The sequence below is a fragment of the Nilaparvata lugens genome, chromosome 4 (genome assembly GCF_014356525.2).
Source record: "Nilaparvata lugens isolate BPH chromosome 4, ASM1435652v1, whole genome shotgun sequence".
Classification (NCBI taxonomy): Eukaryota; Metazoa; Arthropoda; class Insecta; order Hemiptera; family Delphacidae; genus Nilaparvata; species Nilaparvata lugens.
In genome coordinates, this window is record NC_052507.1 from 39,090,749 (window position 1) to 39,113,290 (window position 22,542).

The window sequence follows — 22,542 nt, forward strand, 5'->3', positions numbered from 1 at the left end:
ATGTCCAAACCTCCGCCAATTTATGTAGATGCATAACAATATAATTATCCATAGTTATTATATTACAAATTACTTTTCATATCATATACAGTTCAATAATTATTTTCTTAGTCTATATTATGTAAATTCATCTATAATTTTGCTGTATTGTGAGCTATTGTATATAAGTGTATAAGCCAGTATATATTGTAATCTACATAAATAAAGTACTCAATCAATCAATCAATCAATTATAGAACTGTTGAATAAACTACTATTAGTTAGATTGATCAATTTTTGTGATTGTAATGCAACGTAACACTAATCAATATCAATTTATTAATAATAATTATTGATCAAGGATCACAATAAAGTTTGCAGTCATGATTGGAAAAATCCTGTTTCAGATTCGATTTAGCCTTAATTTCTTATTTCTAGAATAAGGAAAACATTTTATAAATACAAAGGCCCGGTTGCACAAAAGCCGGTTCAATTTTAAACGTAATTAATTTCACGAGAACCAGAGAGGACATTTTTGAAAAGTTGACTTCTCTGATTGGTTCTCGTGGAATTAATCACAGTTAAAATTTAAGCGACTTTTGTGTAACCGGCACATAAAATGTCAGAGTGTATCTACCAGCATTAAAGTAGGAGAATACAGGTGTACGAGACAATAAGAATTTCCAATTTATTCACAAACATCATCGTAGAATATCATCGACATCAATTTTTGGCATAAAGTCTAACGACTTTGCCAAGTCTTTTATATCACAGCAATAGGAGTATCCTTTTTTAATATTGGTTGGATTCCATGTTAACCAGTCCAACTCATCACAGATATCATCACAGATCACGTAGTTTTCTTCCTGGATTTCTTCCAGGGTGACATAGGGGTTATTTACTGTAACAAAAGCCACACCTGTTTTAGTAGCTGGATTAACAACTGCTTTAATGTAGAGTTTGGGAACGGGAATCAAGCCATTGTTGTTTTCATCAAAGTAGAGGTAGAGAGGCTGGTAGATTCCATCTGCATCAGGTAATACGGCTACACCGTGAGGGATGGTGTAGATGAGAACTTCCAGTTTATTGTTGATGATGTAGTTGCGAACATTATCTTCAAGTGCAGCCCAATTTCCAGCGTTGATGATTTGCCATTGAGGCGCCACATTGATGTAGTAGAATGTAGCCATCTGTTCAGCTCCATAGACAAAGTCAGCTTTGGCTGTTAAATGTCCTCTTGCTAGATAGTAGTTTTTGTCATCTTTAATGTAAGTACTAGCTAAATTTTCCGATCCCAGAATCTTGGCTAACGTTTCTCGTTGTTTCTTTCTCGAGTATAGTTTCCAAATTTCAATGTCGCCGTAGAATTTTCCGGCGATGAAATTCATCCTGGGAAATCCGACTTGCCTACCAGCGATTCTGTAGCTGGCTTGATACAGCGAGTAATTAGCCGTCAATACGGTTTCATCGAAACAAATATCAATCAAACTGATGAAATTCTGTTTGACTTGGAACCCTATCTGGATGTGATTCATTTGCCCCTCGTTTCCACAGCGCCCCGTGGTCATTGCGGTGGTTCGCGGTAGTTTTTCACAGGATGCTGTTTGAAAATCGAAGGGTGAACCGTGGTGATCGGCTGAGATTTGCGTTCCTCGTTCACATTTTGCATGCATCACTTGTTCTTCGGTCAGTTTGAGTTTGCTTCCCGGACAGGCTAGCACGATGTCCTCGCATGGGTAGAGCAGAACAGAGTCTTCAGTCTCCGGGTAGACTATTTTTGTCATGTTTGAATTCAGAATCAAACTTTGATGCTGGCCCCAGTCCTGGTTCGTTAGCAGCATGCATCCTAAAAATAGGAGATTCATGTTATTGAATGGTTTTATACTCTATAATAATGCTACAGTTCGGTTCAAATAATAATCATTTTCGTCTGTAACCTAGCGAGTAAAATCGGCATGACGAGGTGGATGAATGTCAATTTTCTGTAGTATCCATATTGTCGAACCGAGAATGGTGAATATCATAATCTTTATTTATTACTTTAACATAGTACTGTACTATATGAAAAAATAATATATAAGGCTTGCATTTAAGAAGTGCTCCTTATCAAAGAAAAAGTTTGTGATGAGGGTCAACTGTTTCGAGTAATCTTAAATTATGTAATAACATATTTTGATATGAATCGAAATCAAACTTTGTTTGTGTTTATGAAGCCGAACTTTTCTTGCCGTTCAAGGTTCTGAGAACTTTCTTCACTCACTCACTCTCCCATCTATCTATACAGAGTGTTCAGAAAAAGGTGCCCATCAGCCAGGGCATGATTCCTCTCATCAAAAGAAGGGAAAAGGTTCTAATTAACATAGGTCCGAAAATGCTCAGTTCCCAAGTTATACAGGGTGGAAGATTTCGTCTGAATTTCTATGAGGTAAGTAAGCCATTAATTCTGAGTATTTCAATCACTTCTATTATGGACACTGGATACATCATGAACAATCAATATGTATGAAATTTATTAGCTACAGAATAAAAAACTTTCAATTGCAGTGACCTCGACTACCACAATATGAATAACCATTTGTACCAAATATAAGGAATTACTCACATTTCTCATCAACTCGTACTTTTTATTCACAAATAATATTAACAAAAAAATATAATATAAGTTATTTTGAATGACTCATGGCTAGTACTCAAGTTTGTCTTTTTCTGGCCGTGCTCCAAATAAATTTAGGTATAAGTTTGACATTGTGTTTTTGTAATCTTGTTTTCTATTAAGAAAGTTTTCAATGTGATTTTTGATGGCAATAAAATTTGAATTTGAAAAAAAAAATTATCAACAAACTTCTAACCAAAGAAAACCTCTGTGCTCTGTTTCTAATCGGAATGTATGAGACTCCATATTATACAGCTGATAGAAGGCGCTAACCGAACTGGCCAAGAATACAACAATGGAACACACACGTAGTGGCCTGCTCGCACTTTTGATCACCACAAAATTGATCCGATCAGCTGATTGATAAGATCATTCTAAGCTTTCCAATGATTACAACATATGTTAGAATATCATGTGTCAATAATCTCAGTTCCATATGGCGTTCACCTTACGTTCATAACCTTACTTAATAGCATCCTTTTTCATCCTTTGAAACCCTCAGAGGCAAAATATCTCAAAATCCATTCTTAGTGCGCGCCTAGCATGTTTGAAGAATATTTTTGCAAAGTTTTAAGTCTGTAGGCCAATTAGTTTGAGCTGTAGTGTGATTTTACATCAAATTTTTCAAAAAATGCCCTCTTCTGAACCCCCCTGTGCTCCTGATCGGAATTTTTCTGCATAGATCTAATTTTTTTGGTAGCTGAACCAAAAATTTTTCATGACTTTGCTGTGTAATGAGTGGTTAAAAAGTACAAATTTTTTTGGGGGCCCCAGCTTCCTCAGGGGGGAAATTTTCTGAAAATTCTTTCAAAGATGATGTCTTGGGGCTACCATAAACAATTGTGCAAAATTTCAAGTTTTTAGGCTCAGTAGTTTGGGCTGTGGTGTGATTTTAGTCTGTCGTATATACAGGGTGTTTCAGAAGTAGTGTCGAGAATTTTAGGGTATTGTACCTGGATGCTAGGAGACTACAAATGTCATATTTGAAGTCTCCAAAACTCAGCGGTTATCCTTATAGCTGCCATTTTGTTTTTTTCACTTAAAAATTTTTATCTCAAGAACGAAATGTTGTATTGATCTGAAATTTGGCATGAATATTTATGCTATAAAGACTCAACTATAAAAAATAAAAAAAATTTTTTTCGTTGAAATTTTTCAAAATGGCGGCCATTTTAAACTTTTGATGGCGAATATCTCGAAAACCGTCCATTTTACAGAAAATTTACAAGAGACAAAAAGTTAGCAAAGTTTTTCACGATTCCAATGATACCTAATTTATTAAGATTGGTCGAATAATAACAGAGAAATTAATTTTTTTCGTACTGCATGCATGACCACTTTTCACCATTTAAAGATCAATATTAATTTTTTAATTCCAGATGTATTTAAGATGATGCTTTGAAACTCGGTATGGCAAACAGATGATTTTACAATGGTTTTCAGATGATAATGTTTGTCTTGTAAAAGTATTGTTGTTTCATTAAAAGTAAAGAACCAGATGTAGTGCTTCCTATTTCTTAGTCTCACGTTTCCTAGGTCTTATTTCTATCTTAAATTCCAGTTTCAATATTTCTTACGTTGCTTCTACACAAATATTTAATTATTGTAATGGAATTTAGTTCGCTGGAGTACACCGATATTCACTTCATGTATGGAGCAGCTCTTGGCAATGCGACCGAAGCAAGAAGAATGTATGCAGCTGCATTTCCAAACCGCCGTCTCCCTTCCGACAAGGTGTTCACAAGAACTCACAATCGGCTGAGAGAAGTTGGTTCATTTGAACGGAACAGGGTAATTGCTGGTAGGCCTCGAGCAGTTCGAAATGTTGCTTTTGAAGAGGAAGTATTGCAGAAATTCGATTTCAATCCTAGAACGAGTACGAGAGCAGTTGCAAAGCAAATCAATTCAAGTGCTTCTTCTGTGTGGCGTGTACTAAACAAGGAAAGACTTCACCCCTTCCGCTTTCAAAAAGTTCACTCATTGGTTGAACGCGACTATGAGCCAAGAGTAAACTGTGCCCGTTGGTTTCTTCAGCAAGACATTATCCAACCAAATTTTCTAGAAAATGTGTTATTTACCGATGAGTCCAGCTTTACAAGAGAAGGAATCTTCAACTCTCGCAACAGTCACGTCTGGGCCTTAGACAATCCACATGAGGTCAAAGTGCGTGGTTATCAGCATAGATTTTCGCTGAATGTTTGGACGGGTATCTTAGGTAATCGCGTGATTGGACCATACATTCTTCCTAATCGTCTGAATTCTCCCACGTACATTACTTTTTTAAGAGACATACTACCAGAACTTTTGGAAGATGTGCCTCTTGAAAACAGATATAATATTTGGTTTCAACATGATGGTGCCCCTGCTCATTTCGGAAATGTTGTTACGGACTTTCTGAACATGACCTATCGTCAGCGGTGGATTGGGCGGGGTGGACCAGTACCGTGGCCCGCACGTTCACCTGACCTCAACCCTTTAGATTTTTTTTCTGGGGCCATATGAAAGACCTTGTTTACAGCACGCCAGTAGAAAACGAAGAAGACCTTGTGGCAAGAGTGGTTGCTGCAGCAGGTGCCATTCAAGATGATGAAAATGCTTTTATAGCAGTTCGACGGTCCATGATTGAAAGGTGCAGACTGTGTAATCAAGTTGAAGGACGGCATTTTGAGCAATTGCTGCATTAGTATCAGTGAACCGATTTGAGTGAAATTAATATTTTTCAATGTAAAATAAAATTTGGAGGAAAGTTATTCTTGTATATTTCTGTAATAAGAACGGTTTTCATGAAATTATAAAAAGAATTAATATTGATCTTTAAATGGTGAAAAGTGGTCATGCATGCAGTACGAAAAAAATTAATTTCTCTGTTATTCTTCGACCAATCTTAATAAATTAGGTATCATTGGAATCGTGAAAAACTTTGCTAACTTTTTTGTCTCTTGTAAATTTTCTGTAAAATGGACGGTTTTCGAGATATTCGCCATCAAAAATTTAAAATGGCCGCCATTTTGAAAAATTTCAACGAAAAAAATTTTTTTTTTTTATAGTTGAGTCTTTATAGCATAAATATTCATGCCAAATTTCAGATCAATACAACATTTCGTTCTTGAGATAAAAATTTTTAAGTGAAAAAAACAAAATGGCAGCTATAAGGATAACCGCTGAGTTTTGGACACTTCAAATATGACATTTGTAGTCTCCTAGCATCCAGGTACAATACCCTAAAATTCTCGACACTACTTCTGAAACACCCTGTATATATATATATATATATATATATATTATAAGAATAAGATAAAACAATTAGTATCAACTGCAAAAAAAGTCTGGCAGGAACGAATTTTGAACCTGGGTCCCACAGTGGTCAGACTCAACGCTCCAGGTCTCTTTGCTACCATGTGCTAGTGATATTAAGGGCAAAAAAGTAGGAACATGAATTGCTGTATCTTCAACGGCGCTGGATACAAAAAGTAACTTTTTGGATGGAGTTTGGTCTGCGGTTTTTTAAATTACAAAAAAAACTGGAGGTCTAATCAAAAATCGTTACACATACGTCTCTGCGCCTTGTTTCTTGAACTTCCATACCAAATTTCATTCAAATCAGACAAACAAACAAACAGACAAAAGCCGATTGAGTCGAAACTAGGACCTCCTCAGCTTCGCTTCGGTCAAATAGGATAAAAATATAAACAGATATACAGAAATTGCTCGCTTAATATAATGGGATAGACAAACGCAACCTCAAAAAAATAATCCTCAATTACATACAAAATGTATGAAAAATAGAGAGCTTAACAGATTTTGTGAGTGATGACAAAATGATGTTATTAGGCTTAGTAGCAATAGATCTCTTATCATTGTCATCATTGTCAGAGTTTCTCTTCTCTCTTCATGCAACCTTTCACTGTCAGAATTCATGATCAGATCTGTTATCAGTTATAGGTTCCATCTGCCTTCTTCTAGGCATTTTGCTTACCGCTGCCACCAATGTAAAGAACTGACAACTCTAAAAGCTGCGTTTACACCGGAGTTGATAGCACGAGTTATTAATAAAAAGTTATTAACTTGACTGAATCATCAAAAATGTATTTCACAACTTCTTAAAATTTCTCGTTTTTTAACAAAAAATTTCTTTTTTTATGAATTCACAAATATTTGATTTTTAAATTGTGAAGACACTTTGGATATACCAATATATTCCCATGTTGGCTGTGATATTTTATATGAAACTGGGTTTGTGGGGTGTCCAATATTGGCACTATGATCCCTAGTTTGTAAATAAATTTGCAAAAATATTAAGGCCGTCCAGCTCGCAAATATACAGGGGTTCTGACCACAGCTTTAGCTCAGTGATGAATATTTCCACAATAGTAGACCACCATAGGTTTAAGTAACTGGTAGTTAACAATTCTTACCGCTGCTCTCTTGAAGATATTAAAGAATACCAGTAAGGAAATCAAAAAGATTGTCAGTGACAGATTTACAGTAACCATATATCCAATCAAGAATAATGAAAATAAACTAATATTTTTCTAATTGAGTTCCAAAATGCTCGTCATGAATACAGGTGTGCACTCATTTATCCTTTCGAAACTCCTTATTACTTACAACGCCAGTTCTAGGCGATCTCTGGATCCTTATATGATATATTGTAGACTCACTACTATAATTATCAATAACTATTTGCCGACTGAAGAATATGACTATCATCATAGGATGATAAGTAATGGTTGCTCCAAATAAGATCAATTTTTAATGATTCATTAATTGCATAATATGCTGCACAACGAGAATGCTTGGTACCAAGACAGCTCAAACTGTATATCACGAGATGAATGAAGAATAAAAAGAATAAAGATTTCTAACACTTTGTATACTGACAAAAAACACAAATATATTCCCATAAATAAATATATCAATGTAAATAAATTTCCAATATCTCTAATATCACAGGAGTTGTTAGCATTTACAATACTGTTGGCTATAGAATATATATTTATTAATACTGATATATGAAAATTCAGGTCGATTCAAAATTTAACAAATTGGAGACTGTTCAGACTATAGATTCAATAAATATATTTCAATCAATAATTAATAATTAACAGAATAATTATTCAAATCTCAGGGATATGGATTCGTGCTATGCATGGAAATAAGCCTCCTACAGATTCCAAATATATTTATGAAAAGAGTCTTACTAAATATACTATAGTATCTGAAACGTTGTGAAATATTCAAACTTGATTCAAAATTTATATAGCGTTTGAATAACTCCCCAATTCACTAAAAGGCCTTATTTGATGAGCTTATCAAATTTATTCACTCACTTAAATGATGTTCGCTGAAGTTCTTGTAGAATAATTAATTATCTCCAGTAATTAATCAGTCGAATCCTTTTGACTGCTGGGCTAAGGTATGGTCCAGATCGTATATAATTTTTAATCAGTATTAATTATGAATGGGAATAATTAAAATTAGGAACTCTTCAACATCCACTGAGTTCACAAACAATCAAACATTAATTAAAAATACTTGAACATTTGAAAAGGGACTGGCTTGATGCTTTAAAAAAAAAAATTGAAAAAGAACCCTATCCTCATGTGCTGCTGTATTGGTCGAGATCACAAGCCAGAGTGAGATCTTCCTAGAAAAATTTTCATCTCTTCCTCCAAAATTTGTATGATTTACTAAGACGTGATAATGATTGGCTATTTAGGATTCAGGGATTTCTCAGCTTTTTGTTACACAATAAATGAATAAGTTCATGCCTAAATAAATTACATAATAGACTGCAAGAATTTCAATTAAATGAATCTTAATATATATACTGATGTGATAATGAATAGAATTATTTTCCATGTGAGCTCTGTACACTCTTGCTTTTCATATTTTCTAGATACTAATAAATATTCGAAGTAACATAATAATTACTGCTTTTCAAAATTATATAAAACTTTCTCTAACATATAATACTTTAGTCCAGTCAATATAGACATAAAAAAGGGATGTGCTTGCAATTTATATTGTAGTTCTGATTCTTTAATATATTATTTGGGTACATAAGAGAAGTCCAGAATCAATTTCTTCATGCAAAATTTCCTTGTGCTAGATACAGAGTGACCCAAAAACCTCTGTCAGATTTCGCACTATGCATTGTGTTCTTGTCCCAACTTGTCGCGTTAGTGCGCAAGTCACTTTGTCATCGGTCCACTTTCACTGTGTTTTCTGCAGTTCACGGATTACATCAGTTCTTTGTCATGCTACATTTGTACATTAATTTTATTGTACATTTTGGTATTATTTAATATTATTTTGGAGTATTTCCTACCGTGTCTAGACGTTTTTTACGCATATCTTTTTCATCGACGTGGCTATGCGTGGCTTCTTGCAGCGCGGTTCGTGCAGGCACTTTCCTGTTTCTTCTTCACACAGCAATGGCGTAACAGTTCACATCAGCTTTTTTCCGTTCTTCAATTTTCGTCGCTTTCAATTCAAAATTTTCAATTCTCAGTTTTAAATTCATGTTTATTCAACGTAGAATGTTTCTTCCAGTGCTTGATAAAGTTTCAGTATTTTCGGTTCGTTAGTTTGTGAAATATCTTCAATCATCAGTATTTGGTATGTTCCAACACGTTTCATTCGTCACGAGTGCTTCGAATTTTTATCTTCAATCAAATTTATTCACTTCTCAGTGTGAGAACTCAAATCATTTTCATATTACTGATTATGAAAATCAGTTTCCAGAACATTCAACATTCAGCAACAAGTTATATGATTGAACTGAACATTCATTTGCGGTAGGCATTTTGTGGTAGGGCTTGAGGCCCAATTTCGCATTCATTCGTTTCATTGAAGTATTCTGGTCTCGCGGGACATTATTACTGGTGTGTTGCTTGCATTCCAAGATCACACTCTCATCATTTCACGGTGCAGTCAGACGTTCTGCTCTGTATCCGTTTTTGTTAGGTTAGTCAGCTAGCTACCTAATCATTCATTGCTAGATCGAAGTATTAGCAATTTTCATGTCTACCCCGTAGATGGTGTATCAGTTTCAATCAGTTCTTTTAGTGATCTACGAACATTTGTTACATTTCATTCACCATGCCAAGCATTTGGATGGTTGTCTATTCAGACATTCACTTAGCATCAGTGTTGTGATTTTTGGCCGTAGCCAACTCAATTAACTTTGCATCTCATTCACCGTGCCTAACTTTTGGACGGTTCATTCAATTCAAATTCAGTGAATCTTCAGCTACGTTACTTTCAAGTTTATGTGTTGCATATCTCAACTGTGTCACACCGTCATTGTATCAGTCTTGTCCGTATTGCACTGACAATAGTTAACCTGACATTACCCACTCATCGCTGTGTCGCCGCCGTTCCTGTGTCGTCACCACTGAGCCATCGCTGTTGGCTATCCTGATTTGTCACCATTCCAGTCCGGAGTCTGTCGCTCGGATTGATTCTTGTCCTGCTTGCGGGTCATCCAAGTCGCCGCTCTTCATGGTTCGCCGTCCAGTCCAGCTTCGGTAGTTCGCTCTGGTCCGCTCCATTTCGTGGGTCCATCCAGGTCTCCACCATCGTCCGGTATCATCGAGAGGGTCTCGATGTACTGCCCATCCAATTCAAGATTGGATCTCATGCTCTTCATGCATTTGATAAGTATTCTGTATCAATTTTGAATCATTATCAGCATTTTTCATTATTTGTTCAATTGCCTTGTTTGTTTAATTATTATTTGACCTTTTCAGGGTTTACTTGGAATTATTTATTCTAAAGTCGCGATTCCCATTTGTAGACACAACTTTTTACCAATATTTTTGGAAGTATTGCAAGTATTTATACTTTACATTTATCATATCAGACTTATTGATCTATCATTAAGATTTAGTCTAAGCCATTGTCAATTACGTTCTTGAATACAGTGTCTGTTTCATTTCACTGTACTACCTATTTTATATTGTCTTTAAATTATTAATTACATTGAATATATGCTTTTCAATTGACGTTCAACTCATGATTATTTAGTGTACCTAATAAAACCTATCCAGAACTACAAAGGTTTTAATATGTCCTGAAAGCGTTTGTTATTACTCAACATTTAGTATTTATATTTAATTGTTCTTTATTGTCAAACTACATTTACCTTTTGTATTTTTTGCGATTACTCATTGACCTGACTTTTCTCTATTACTTATTGTCATTTGAAGGTTTATTTTCTCTTTGAATTTATGCACTAGCTCATTACGGAGCATTACATATAGTAGGTTTATAATTATTCATTAGTCACAAATTGTTTTGTTTACTAGGAATTTGGTCTTGTACCTAAATTAAATTTTCCTGTTATCAAGTCAGCATTTATCAACTGACAATCTCAATTTTTTATTATGTATTTTTTATTGTTTTGTACTCATGATCATTGAGTCAATTTATCATATTTCAACTGATTGTCTCAATTTTTTATTATGTCATTTTTATTGTTTTGTACTCCTGACTATTGAGTCAATTATTCGTATCTCGTCAGTCAACTGCCCTGTGTGGCATTTCCCAAATCTAAGACAATATGTCACGTTTCTCAAAGTATACAATAAATCTATTGAACTGTTTTACTTAAACCTTACTTTTATTTGGCGTCTTTCCCAGCTACCAGTTTTATTATAAATTATCATTCATTTTTTAGCATGTTGGATTTGTGCAGTAGTACAATAAATATACAATTCATACATCTTAACATTTTTTATTTACAAAAGCATTTCTTACAGTCCACTATTATTTCATTCAGTGGCACAAATCAAAGTAACATAATAATTACTGCTTTTCAAAATTATATAAAACTTTCTCTAACATATAATACTTTAGTCCAGTCAATATAGACATAAAAAAGGGATGTGCTTGCAATTTATATTGTAGTTCTGATTCTTTAATATATTATTTGGGTACATAAGAGAAGTCCAGAATCAATTTCTTCATGCAAAATTTCCTTGTGCTAGATACAGAGTGACCCAAAAACCTCGTATTTTTGGCTCATTTTCCAGTTTTCAGCTATTTCTGCCAAATCTCGTAATCGGACAGAAAAATTTGCTCCTACCTTTTTTTCAGACTATTATATTCTGAATGGAATAATTCAGATTCAAATTTTAGTTTCTGATCAACAATATCTTCCGATTGTTACCATTTAGATGTATAATTCAAAATCCCTCTGGGCGTATGTTTGTGCTCTACAATCTGAGATCAGGTAGACCGATCTATCTTATGAAGATTTCCAGGTACACCTGACAACAATGCTCCTTGAATTGTGAAAAACACCTCATTTTCAGCTTCAACCATCATCACCAACTACATTGTCCTCACATTGATATTTCGCACAATGACATAAGTTCATGATATTATGTTCTATGAGAATCACCCGTTAGATGCACTTCATTTCAGTATTTCCTCAACATGACATCTTCCATTTCTCGACCGAATTGGACTTATGATGCATGAATTTGGACCGCCTTGACAAGACGAGAAGAATGAAGTGTAGAACGATGGAATCTGAGCACACTGTGTCAAAAGTAATAAGTGTTTGAAATTTTTATCCTTGAGGTGTCCTTGAGCGCGCCTATCCACTGGGAAATACTGAAATGAAGTGCATCTAACGGGTGATTCTCATAGAACATAATATCATGAACTTATGTCATTGTGCGAAATATCAATGTGAGGACAATGTAGTTGGTGATGATGGTTGAAGCTGAAAATGAGGTGTTTTTCACAATTCAAGGAGCATTGTTGTCAGGTGTACCTGGAAATCTTCATAAGATAGATCGCCATACCTGATCTCAGATTGTAGAGCACAAACATACGCCCAGAGGAATTTTGAATTATACATCTAAATGGTAACAATCGGAAGATATTGTTGATCAAAAACTAAAATTCATCAAAATTGATTTTTTCTTCAAATTTCACTAATTTTTGAAAAATTATAACTCAGTACTCATTGGAGATAGAGAGTTCCGAATGATCTTATTTTATTCATAATTTCATATTCTATAAAAAAGGCAAGAGCAAATTTTTCTGTCCGATTACGAGATTTGGCAGAAATAGCTGAAAACTGGAAAATGAGCCGAAAATACGAGGTTTTTTGGTCACTCTGTATCTAGCACAAGGAAATTTTGCATGTAGAAATTGGTTCTGGACTTCTCTTACCAAATAATATATTAAAAAATCAGAACTAAAATATAAATTGCATGCATCAATGTATGACTGGACTATTATACAATTACCAAAATAAAATATAATTATTTATTTCATAATAGTTGGATGGTCGGTCAGCTGATTTGCCCGAGCAATCAATCAAATAAATAATTGTCGGCTGATCTGAGATCATGACGTGACCTGCTAAAACATAATAAGAGTTCCAACCTCAAAACATATAGATATTAACTGGATCTGCCAATAAACAAATTAAGTTATTTTATAATTTTATTTCTGCCAAAGAATTCAAACTAGTGCATATGATATCTTTTCATTGTTCTCTTATCGCTTTATCGATAGTATGACTACTTCTTATAAAAAGAAGACTCAATTTTATTAGAATGTTACCTTGACTAGGCTGACTGTTTTTTCAGTTCCATAATTCTATCTAAGATGGTTTGTTTTTTACTTTCTTTGCCTTATTACCATAGGTAAGGAAAGTATTTTTTGCTTTCCGAAAAAAAATTAAGGTACCCCAATTTCTAAATTTAAGTGTGTACACGATATCTCATCTCCCAATCAACGGACAGACTTGAGATTTGGAACTTGAGGTTCTTACACTATAAGGATCCGACTCGAACAATTCCGATCGAATGCGATTCAAGATGGCGGCTAAAATGGCGAAAATGTTGTCAAAAACAGGGTTTTTCGGGATTTTCTCGAAAATGGCTCCAACGATTTTGATCAAATTTATACCTAAAATAGTCATTGATAAGCTCTATCAACTGCCACAAGTCCCATATCTGTAAAAATTTCAGGAGCTCCGCCCCATCTTTGCAAAGTTTGATTTTAGATTCTCAATTATCAGGCTTCAGGAACAATTTAAACAGAAAAAATTGAGTGGAAAAAATTGAGCATGAAAATCTCTACAATTAATGTTCAGTAACATTTTCACCTAAAATTGAAAATAAGCTCGAAATTCGAGAAAATGTGATTATCCAATTGCAAACTGTTGGCAACTGTTGATTCTATCAAAAGATTCACTATGAAGAGACAGCAGACCTCGTATGTCTCCAGCGTTATTGTCCTGTCACCAGCTGGCTAAGATCTTTGTTTATAAGTAGACTTGAGATGCGCGAGAACACTGGCGTCAGGTGATCAATAATTTTCATAACGGCAAGGAAAGTTGTGTGAGTGCGCCACACCAGATTTTTCAGATTGTTTTATTGTATGTCAAACGTGACGTTACAAAATCTATGCAGATACGTGGATATCGAAAATAATTTATCACTGCAATGGTATTAGTACCCCATAGTTCACAAGTGGATTCAAACTGTTTACGTATCCAGAATTATATTTCCTTTGAATGTCAATAACCAATCATGGAATTTGCTTTACCGTTTTCAAAATGATTACTGTCATTTTATCAGCACGATTCAATGCAATGACTTGCTGACTACAGCTCCAACAAGTACTGTTTTCACGTTGAACGTTCATATTGATGTTCGATTCTTGGAGATAATGATGGAAATCTTGGCATAATATGATGGACTCTGCATTCAAAATTCCATATTACTCTCGAGGTTCATTGGGATATTTTAGCATACATTTTCTCCAATCGCATTGAATGATGAAAGTACTGTTACGCATATGAACAGAGTCCCAATCGAGAATATCGGTAACATGAAATTATGCTGAACAATGGATTCACCCATAGAAATGCAATTTTGTAAGGGCATATAAATAGTTTAGTAATATCCCCAACAATGAAAAGTAATAGAGATCTAGACCTACGGTATCCTATCAGCTTCTAAAAATCTAATAATTTAGGAAGTAGTAGGCCATAAATAGAAAATCCATTCAGATTACGAATAATTTGAAACAACGAAAAATAAAAACATTTATTACTTTGAAAAAGTAGCTCCTTGATCACGTGCTCAGCTACTCTTTTATTTATTACTTACTTATTTTATCAAAAACAAGTACAATATAATGTTCTTGTTATCACTGAATGTCATTATGGCTAGACGGAAATAGTTTTATCACTAAGTATAGCTGTCAAAAGTGATGGTTTTGGAAATTGTTGAAATTGGAAATGATATGCTAATAGGTGTTGAGAACAATGGAATGATAGAATTTGATTTTAGAGTGGATTGCAAATAAGATGTGGAATGGAAGATGAAGAATAGTTGACGAAAGAAAGAGATCCGCGTATAGCGGATTTAGTATCTGCAGAAATTGAAACATAAATATACCAATTGAAGTGGATCATTCTAAAAACTATATGTTGCTAAATTATTCTTTAGATCTTTGGACTTTGTATTATATTAACAATATTAGATACAGTAGTATTTTTATAAGTTGTTTATTCAATATAATACTACTGGTACATTTCCCCTACTCCTCATCATTTTACAAACATATTATTAAATGTTTCATTGTTTAATTTTAATAGTTATGGAAATCATAGAAATTGAATTTAAAATTCAAATTAAATTGAATGGATTGGTGGTAGAAAAAGTTTTTCATTTTTTATGAATCAAATTTAATAATGCATTAGAGAAAGGGAGTGAAGTAGTGCTGTGTCAGATCTCTCTCAAGATACACAGTTGAAATAAAATTAGCTGAAATTTGTAACATTATATATGTCAACAAACCAATGATTGAATAGAGAGAGAATGGAAGGCCAATAAGAGAGATATTACTTGAATTGCGTGCTAAAGGAATGGGTATACATATAAGCTCATTATATTTACTGGGTTTAGGTGATTATTCTCATATTGTAATGGAATAGCATAGCATTATAGCATATATTATAGTTGAATATCAAAATAAGAAGATCCGCCAAATAGTTACCGGTAATGCATTCCCTGACAATCATTAGCTGGATGCACACCTGAGGAAGCGCAATGCGGCATTTTGCAACTTTCAAGAAGCACTGTCCAATATTATCCTCCATATCAATATACGAGTAGGCCTACTTAACGTTAAACATGCTATAAAAAAAAACCAAAGGCTTTTTTTTACTCCAATCAATTATTATTGTATTATTATCCATACGGTAATATGATGATAACACTAATGTTCAGCTTAGTTTAGCTTAGTGTAGGCCTACAGCTGGTAACTTTAGATGCTATTATCCATATTATTTCTAATTATTAATTTCAATGGATTTCATTTATATAGGTAATTTCCAACTGCAAAATAAATCATTTACTAAAAATCAATGAATTCTAAACACCAAACAAAGACAGCACAATTATTCCAAACAAAGCAATGTATGGCTTTTAGGGTTGGTGTATCAACAATTCTAACATAAAAAGCTAATCTCTTCCAAGACACTGGCAACAGGACAGCCCAAGTTCAAAGCAGAGAAAGTTTGATAGACAATACTATGTTATTTTAGTTATTAGTTGCATGCGTTATTGCACGCAATCAATAGTTCATTTATTTATCTATTCACAATGGAGACAACGGGTTTCTCCAAACATGTGTCCTTAACAATAAAAATTGTACAGATACAAATGAAAAAAAATAAAAATAATGATGAAAATAATACGAACTTAAGAAATGATAAATAATTTAACATTTAAACATTCAACATTTAAACATTTAAACATTTAAACATTTAAACATTTAAACATTTAAACATTTAAACATTTAAACATTTAAACATTTAAACATTTAAACATTTAAACATTTAAACATTTAAACATTTAAACATTAAACATTTAAACATTTAAACATTTAAACATTCAACATTTAAACATTTAAACATTTAAACATTTAAACATTTAAAAAACATTTAAACATTTAAACATTCAACATTTAAACATTTAAACATTAAACATTTAAACATTCAAACATTTAAACATTTAAACTTTAAACATTTAAACATTTAAACATTTAAAATTTAACATTTAAACATTTAACATTTAAACATTTAACCATTTAAAACATTTAAACATTTAAACATTTAAACATTTAAACATTTAAACATTTAACATTTAAACATTTAAACATTTAAACATTTAAACATTTAAACATTTAAACATTTAAACATTAAACATTAAACATTTAAACATTTAACCATTTAAAACATTTAAACATTTACATTTAAACATTTAAACATTTAAACATTTAACATTTAAACATTTAAACATTTAACATTTAAACATTTAACATTTAAACATTTAAACATTTAAACATTTAACATTTAAACATTAAACATTTAAACATTTAAACATTTAAACATTTAACATTAAACATTTAAAACATTTTTCAGATTGTTTTATTGTATGTCAAACGTGACGTTACAAAATCTATGCAGATACGTGGATATCGAAAATAATTTATCACTGCAATGGTATTAGTACCCCATAATTCACAAGTGGATTCAAACTGTTTACGTATCCAGAATTATATTTCCTTTGAATGTCAATAACCAATCATGGAATTTGCTTTACCGTTTTCAAAATGATTAATGTCATTTTATCAGCACGATTCAATGCAATGACTTGCTGACTACAGCTCCAACAAGTACTGTTTTCACGTTGAACGTTCATATTGATGTTCGATTCTTGGAGATAATGATGGAAATCTTGGCATAATATGATGGACTCTGCATTCAAAATTCCATATTACTCTCGAGGTTCATTGGGATAATTTTAGCATACATTTTCTCCAATCGCATTGAATGATGAAAGTACTGTTACGCATATGAACAGAGTCCCAATCGAGAATATCGGTAACATGAAATTATGCTGAACAATGGATTCACCCATAGAAATGCAATTTTGTAAGGGCATAATATCCCCAACAATGAAAAGTAATAGAGATCTAGACCTACGGTATCCTATCAGCTTCTAAAAATCTAATAATTTAGGAAGTAGTAGGCCATAAATAGAAAATCCATTCAGATTACGAATAATTTGAAACAACGAAAAATAAAAACATTTATTACTTTGAAAAAGTAGCTCCTTGATCACGTGCTCAGCTACTCTTTTATTTATTACTTACTTATTTTATCAAAAACAAGTACAATATAATGTTCTTGTTATCACTGAATGTCATTATGGCTAGACGGAAATAGTTTTATCACTAAGTATAGCTGTCAAAAGTGATGGTTTTGGAAATTGTTGAAATTGGAAATGATATGCTAATAGGTGTTGAGAACAATGGAATGATAGAATTTGATTTTAGAGTGGATTGCAAATAAGATGTGGAATGGAAGATGAAGAATAGTTGACGAAAGAAAGAGATCCGCGTATAGCGGATTTAGTATCTGCAGAAATTGAAACATAAATATACCAATTGAAGTGGATCATTCTAAAACTATATGTTGCTAAATTATTCTTTAGATCTTTGGACTTTGTATTATATTAACAATATTAGATACAGTAGTATTTTTATAAGTTGTTTATTCAATATAATACTACTGGTACATTTCCCCTACTCCTCATCATTTTACAAACATATTATTAAATGTTTCATTGTTTAATTTTAATAGTTATGGAAATCATAGAAATTGAATTTAAAATTCAAATTAAATTGAATGGATTGGTGGTAGAAAAAGTTTTTCATTTTTTATGAATCAAATTTAATAATGCATTAGAGAAAGGGAGTGAAGTAGTGCTGTGTCAGATCTCTCTCAAGATACACAGTTGAAATAAAATTAGCTGAAATTTGTAACATTATATATGTCAACAAACCAATGATTGAATAGAGAGAGAATGGAAGGCCAATAAGAGAGATATTACTTGAATTGCGTGCTAAAGGAATGGGTATACATATAAGCTCATTATATTTACTGGGTTTAGGTGATTATTCTCATATTGTAATGGAATAGCATAGCATTATAGCATATATTATAGTTGAATATCAAAATAAGAAGATCCGCCAAATAGTTACCGGTAATGCATTCCCTGACAATCATTAGCTGGATGCACACCTGAGGAAGCGCAATGCGGCATTTTGCAACTTTCAAGAAGCACTGTCCAATATTATCCTCCATATCAATATACGAGTAGGCCTACTTAACGTTAAACATGCTATAAAAAAAAAACCAAAGGCTTTTTTTTACTCCCAATCAATTATTATTGTATTATTATCCATACGGTAATATGATGATAACACTAATGTTCAGCTTAGTTTAGCTTAGTGTAGGCCTACAGCTGGTAACTTTAGATGCTATTATCCATATTATTTCTAATTATTAATTTCAATGGATTTCATTTATATAGGTAATTTCCAACTGCAAAATAAATCATTTACTAAAAATCAATGAATTCTAAACACCAAACAAAGACAGCACAATTATTCCAAACAAAGCAATGTATGGCTTTTAGGGTTGGTGTATCAACAATTCTAACATAAAAAGCTAATCTCCTTCAAGACACTGGCAACAGGACAGCCCAAGTTCAAAGCAGAGAAAGTTTGATAGACAATACTATGTTATTTTAGTTATTAGTTGCATGCGTTATTGCACGCAATCAATAGTTCATTTATTTATCTATTCACAATGGAGACAACGGGTTTCTCCAAACATGTGTCCTTAACAATAAAAATTGTACAGATACAAATGAAAAAATAAAAATAATGATGAAAATAATACGAACTTAAGAAATGATAAATAATTTAACATTTAAACATTCAAACATTTAAACATTTAAACATTTAAACATTTAAACATTTAAACATTAACATTTAAACATTCAAACATTTAAACATTTAAACATTTAACATTAAACATTTAAACATTTAAACATTTAAACATTTAAACATTTAAACATTAAAACATTTAAACATTTAAACATGCCAGTGTAGCTGCTATTATCCCTAGCTTGAAAATAAATTTGCAAAAAGTTAAGGCCGTCCGGCTCGCAAATATACTGGGGTTCTGACCACAGCTCTAGCTCAGTGATAGATGCATGAATACTCTCAATGTAATGAAACACCATGGGTTTCAGCAACTGATAATTAACACTTCTTACTGCTGCTCTCTTGAAGATATTGAAGATTACCAATAAGGAAATCAAAAAGATAGTCAGTGACTGATTATCAGTAACCATATATCCAATCAAGAATAATGGAAATCAACTATTATTCTTCTAATTGAGTTTCAAAACGCTCGTCATGAGTATAGGTATGCACTAATTTATCCTTTCGAAATTCCTTGAGACTTACAACGCCTGTTCTAGAAGTTCTCTGGATCCTTATATGATATATTGTAGACTCATTATTATAAGTATTGGTAAAATTTTGCTGGCTGAATAATTTGACTATCATCAAAGGATGGTAAGTAATGACTGCTCTGAATAAGATTAATATTGATTAATTCGCTAATTATATATGCTGCAGAATAAAAATGCTTGGTACCAAGACGGCTCAAACTGTATATCACGAGATGAATTAGGAAAATAATAAAAACTTCTAAGATCTTGTATGCTGACATAAAACACAAATATATTCCCATAAAATATATAATATATATATATATATATATAAAAATCTCTTATAACGTAATTCCATGAATTAGGAAAATAATAAAAACTTCTAAGATCTTGTATGCTGACATAAAACACAAATATATTCCCATAAAATATATAATATATATATATATATATATATATATATATATATATATATATATATATATATAAATCTCTTATAAACGTAATTCCATGTAAACAAATTCTTCAATATCTCAATAATTATCACCGGAGTTGGTAGCATTCACAATGTTGTGAGCTATAAAATATATATTTATTAATACTGATGTGTGGACTTCAAGTCGGTTCATAATTTAACAAATTGAAACCTGTTCAGTCTATAGGTTTAATAGAACATACTTTGATCGATAAATAATAATTAATAAAATAATAATTTAAAATCTCAGGGTATGTGGATTCGTGCCATGCATGGAAATAAGCTTCCTACGTTTATCAAATTTTATTCATAAAAAGAACAGTTTTGGGCTGTGCCTGTCAGTCCTTCCCCAATAATTTTAAAGAATTGTGTTCGGTTTATCAAAAGTCTATAAATAAATAACGAACGAAGCTCGGTGCCCCGATATTTAATTTATAAAATGGCACGCCGAATTATCAATGTCCACTGTGTGACTGTGAAAAGCGTTCCTGTATTACAAGACATAGATTGAAAAAAAATTTTTTCATTCAATAAAATGAATCACTGTATGCATAATGAATTTATAGATTTTTCACTTTCATAATAAATTGATTTTTGTATTTAAACATTTTTCATATACCAAATTCACTTGGCTAATATATTACTTGGCATTTTGGCATTGGCAAGGATTATTAATACATTAGTAACAACCTAAGCACTGTAGAATCAAACAAAAGCTGTAGTGAATAGCTTATTCAGTGAATGAACGGAGTAAATGTATGAATGAATACCTGCTCTGACACGATGATAATTAGAAGAAGAATCGACTGGATTGCATGTGCTGATTGAGAAACTGGTCACTAACAATACAACTTGAACGAGTACGCCGGATGATAGTGAACACTTCAACACCAAGTACATCCTCTCTGTGAAAACACTGAAGTGTAATAGCCTGGAGATGAACTTATTTATAGCTAGAGATGCAACCGATTCTCTGGTCAGACCTGTATTGATGCAAGATTTTTCACCTGTTCGATTCTGACATTGATTGATGATGGCTCTTATCTCAAAAAGGGAAATCGCTTTCTCATTGGTAGAGAGAAAACCTTTTGAATGTAGATAATTTCTCTAATTTCTCTAATAAGTGAATATTCTCTATTTTAAAAATAACTGAGTGTTTATTATTATTATTTTGGTATTTGGAAAATCTAAATTCAAAAGAATGGTTTGTATGAATATTTTTGGACTGACAATTTTATGGAAATCTAGAAGACATAACCTCATTTTGGACGTTTAATGCTACCTAAATTTGGGAGAGAAATAGTACAAGGTAGTCTTAGTTTTTCTCTCCCGATCTGTGCTCCATTGTAGAAAAAAAAAAATAAATAAAATAAATAAATAAAGATAATAATTTCTAGCTTGCGTCGTACTTAAATTCATGTGTTGGCTATTTGTACGACTCACTGAAATTCTGTGGATTTTATCACATTGATGCGTAAAATGAGATTGATTAACCAGGAAAAATGTTCAAAATGAATATTATTATTGATTAGAAAAGTCTTCGAACAAGTAAAAAATTATTAAAAAATGAAAAATATTTTGCAATAAATGATTGAACAAATTACATAATTCCTGGTGGATTGGGTTTTCCTGTGACAAATAATATTGAAATGGATATTATTTCTTGTTTTGTTAGAGAGTTACAATCATGGATGTTTAAACTCAATGATTTGATTGAATATGCTCTGTTCCACTTCAATGACTAGTTTATGAAATAAGAACCTTTTATGATTTATGATGAGGGTGATGCCCACATAAGCATTATGCTTGTGCTTTAGTAAAGGGAAGGATTATCCTATTTTATTAAGCAAGAAATTTCTGTATATATCTGGCTATTTTCATTCCTGGTTATCTGGATATTGATATGGTTATTTATGTTTTACGGATCTCGAAAACGGCTCTAACAATTTTCACAAAATTTGGAACATAGTAGGTTTATGATATAAAAATTCGATTGCACTAGGTCTCATCCCTGGGAAAACTCGCTGAAGGACATGAAAAGGATAATTCATCCTTGGAAAACAGATGATAATTTTGTCGTCTCT

At 32.4% G+C, this 22,542-nt stretch overlaps 1 protein-coding gene across 1 annotated transcript; it reads right to left on the reverse strand.

The window, feature by feature from the left end:
• Positions 1 to 643: 643 nt before the first annotated feature.
• Positions 644 to 21,472, reverse strand: LOC111057554. Its single transcript, XM_022344987.2, has 2 exons — positions 21,229 to 21,472; positions 644 to 1,825 (listed from the first exon to the last, which is right to left on the reverse strand). The coding sequence occupies exons 1-2, from the start codon at positions 21,356 to 21,358 to the stop codon at positions 681 to 683; spliced, it is 1,275 nt and encodes a 424-aa protein (XP_022200679.2). The 5' UTR covers positions 21,359 to 21,472; the 3' UTR covers positions 644 to 680.
• Between the last annotated feature and the right edge of the window lie 1,070 nt (positions 21,473 to 22,542).

Excerpts from the sequence above, each read along its gene's own strand:
- LOC111057554 (XM_022344987.2), bottom strand. The coding sequence starts at position 21,358 with ATGTACTTGGTGTTGAAGTGTTCACTATCATCCGGCGTACTCGTTCAA. Across the intron at positions 1,826-21,228 it reads TTATCATCGTGTCAGAGCAG|GATGCATGCTGCTAACGAAC; the intron begins GTATTCATTCAT and ends TCCTATTTTTAG.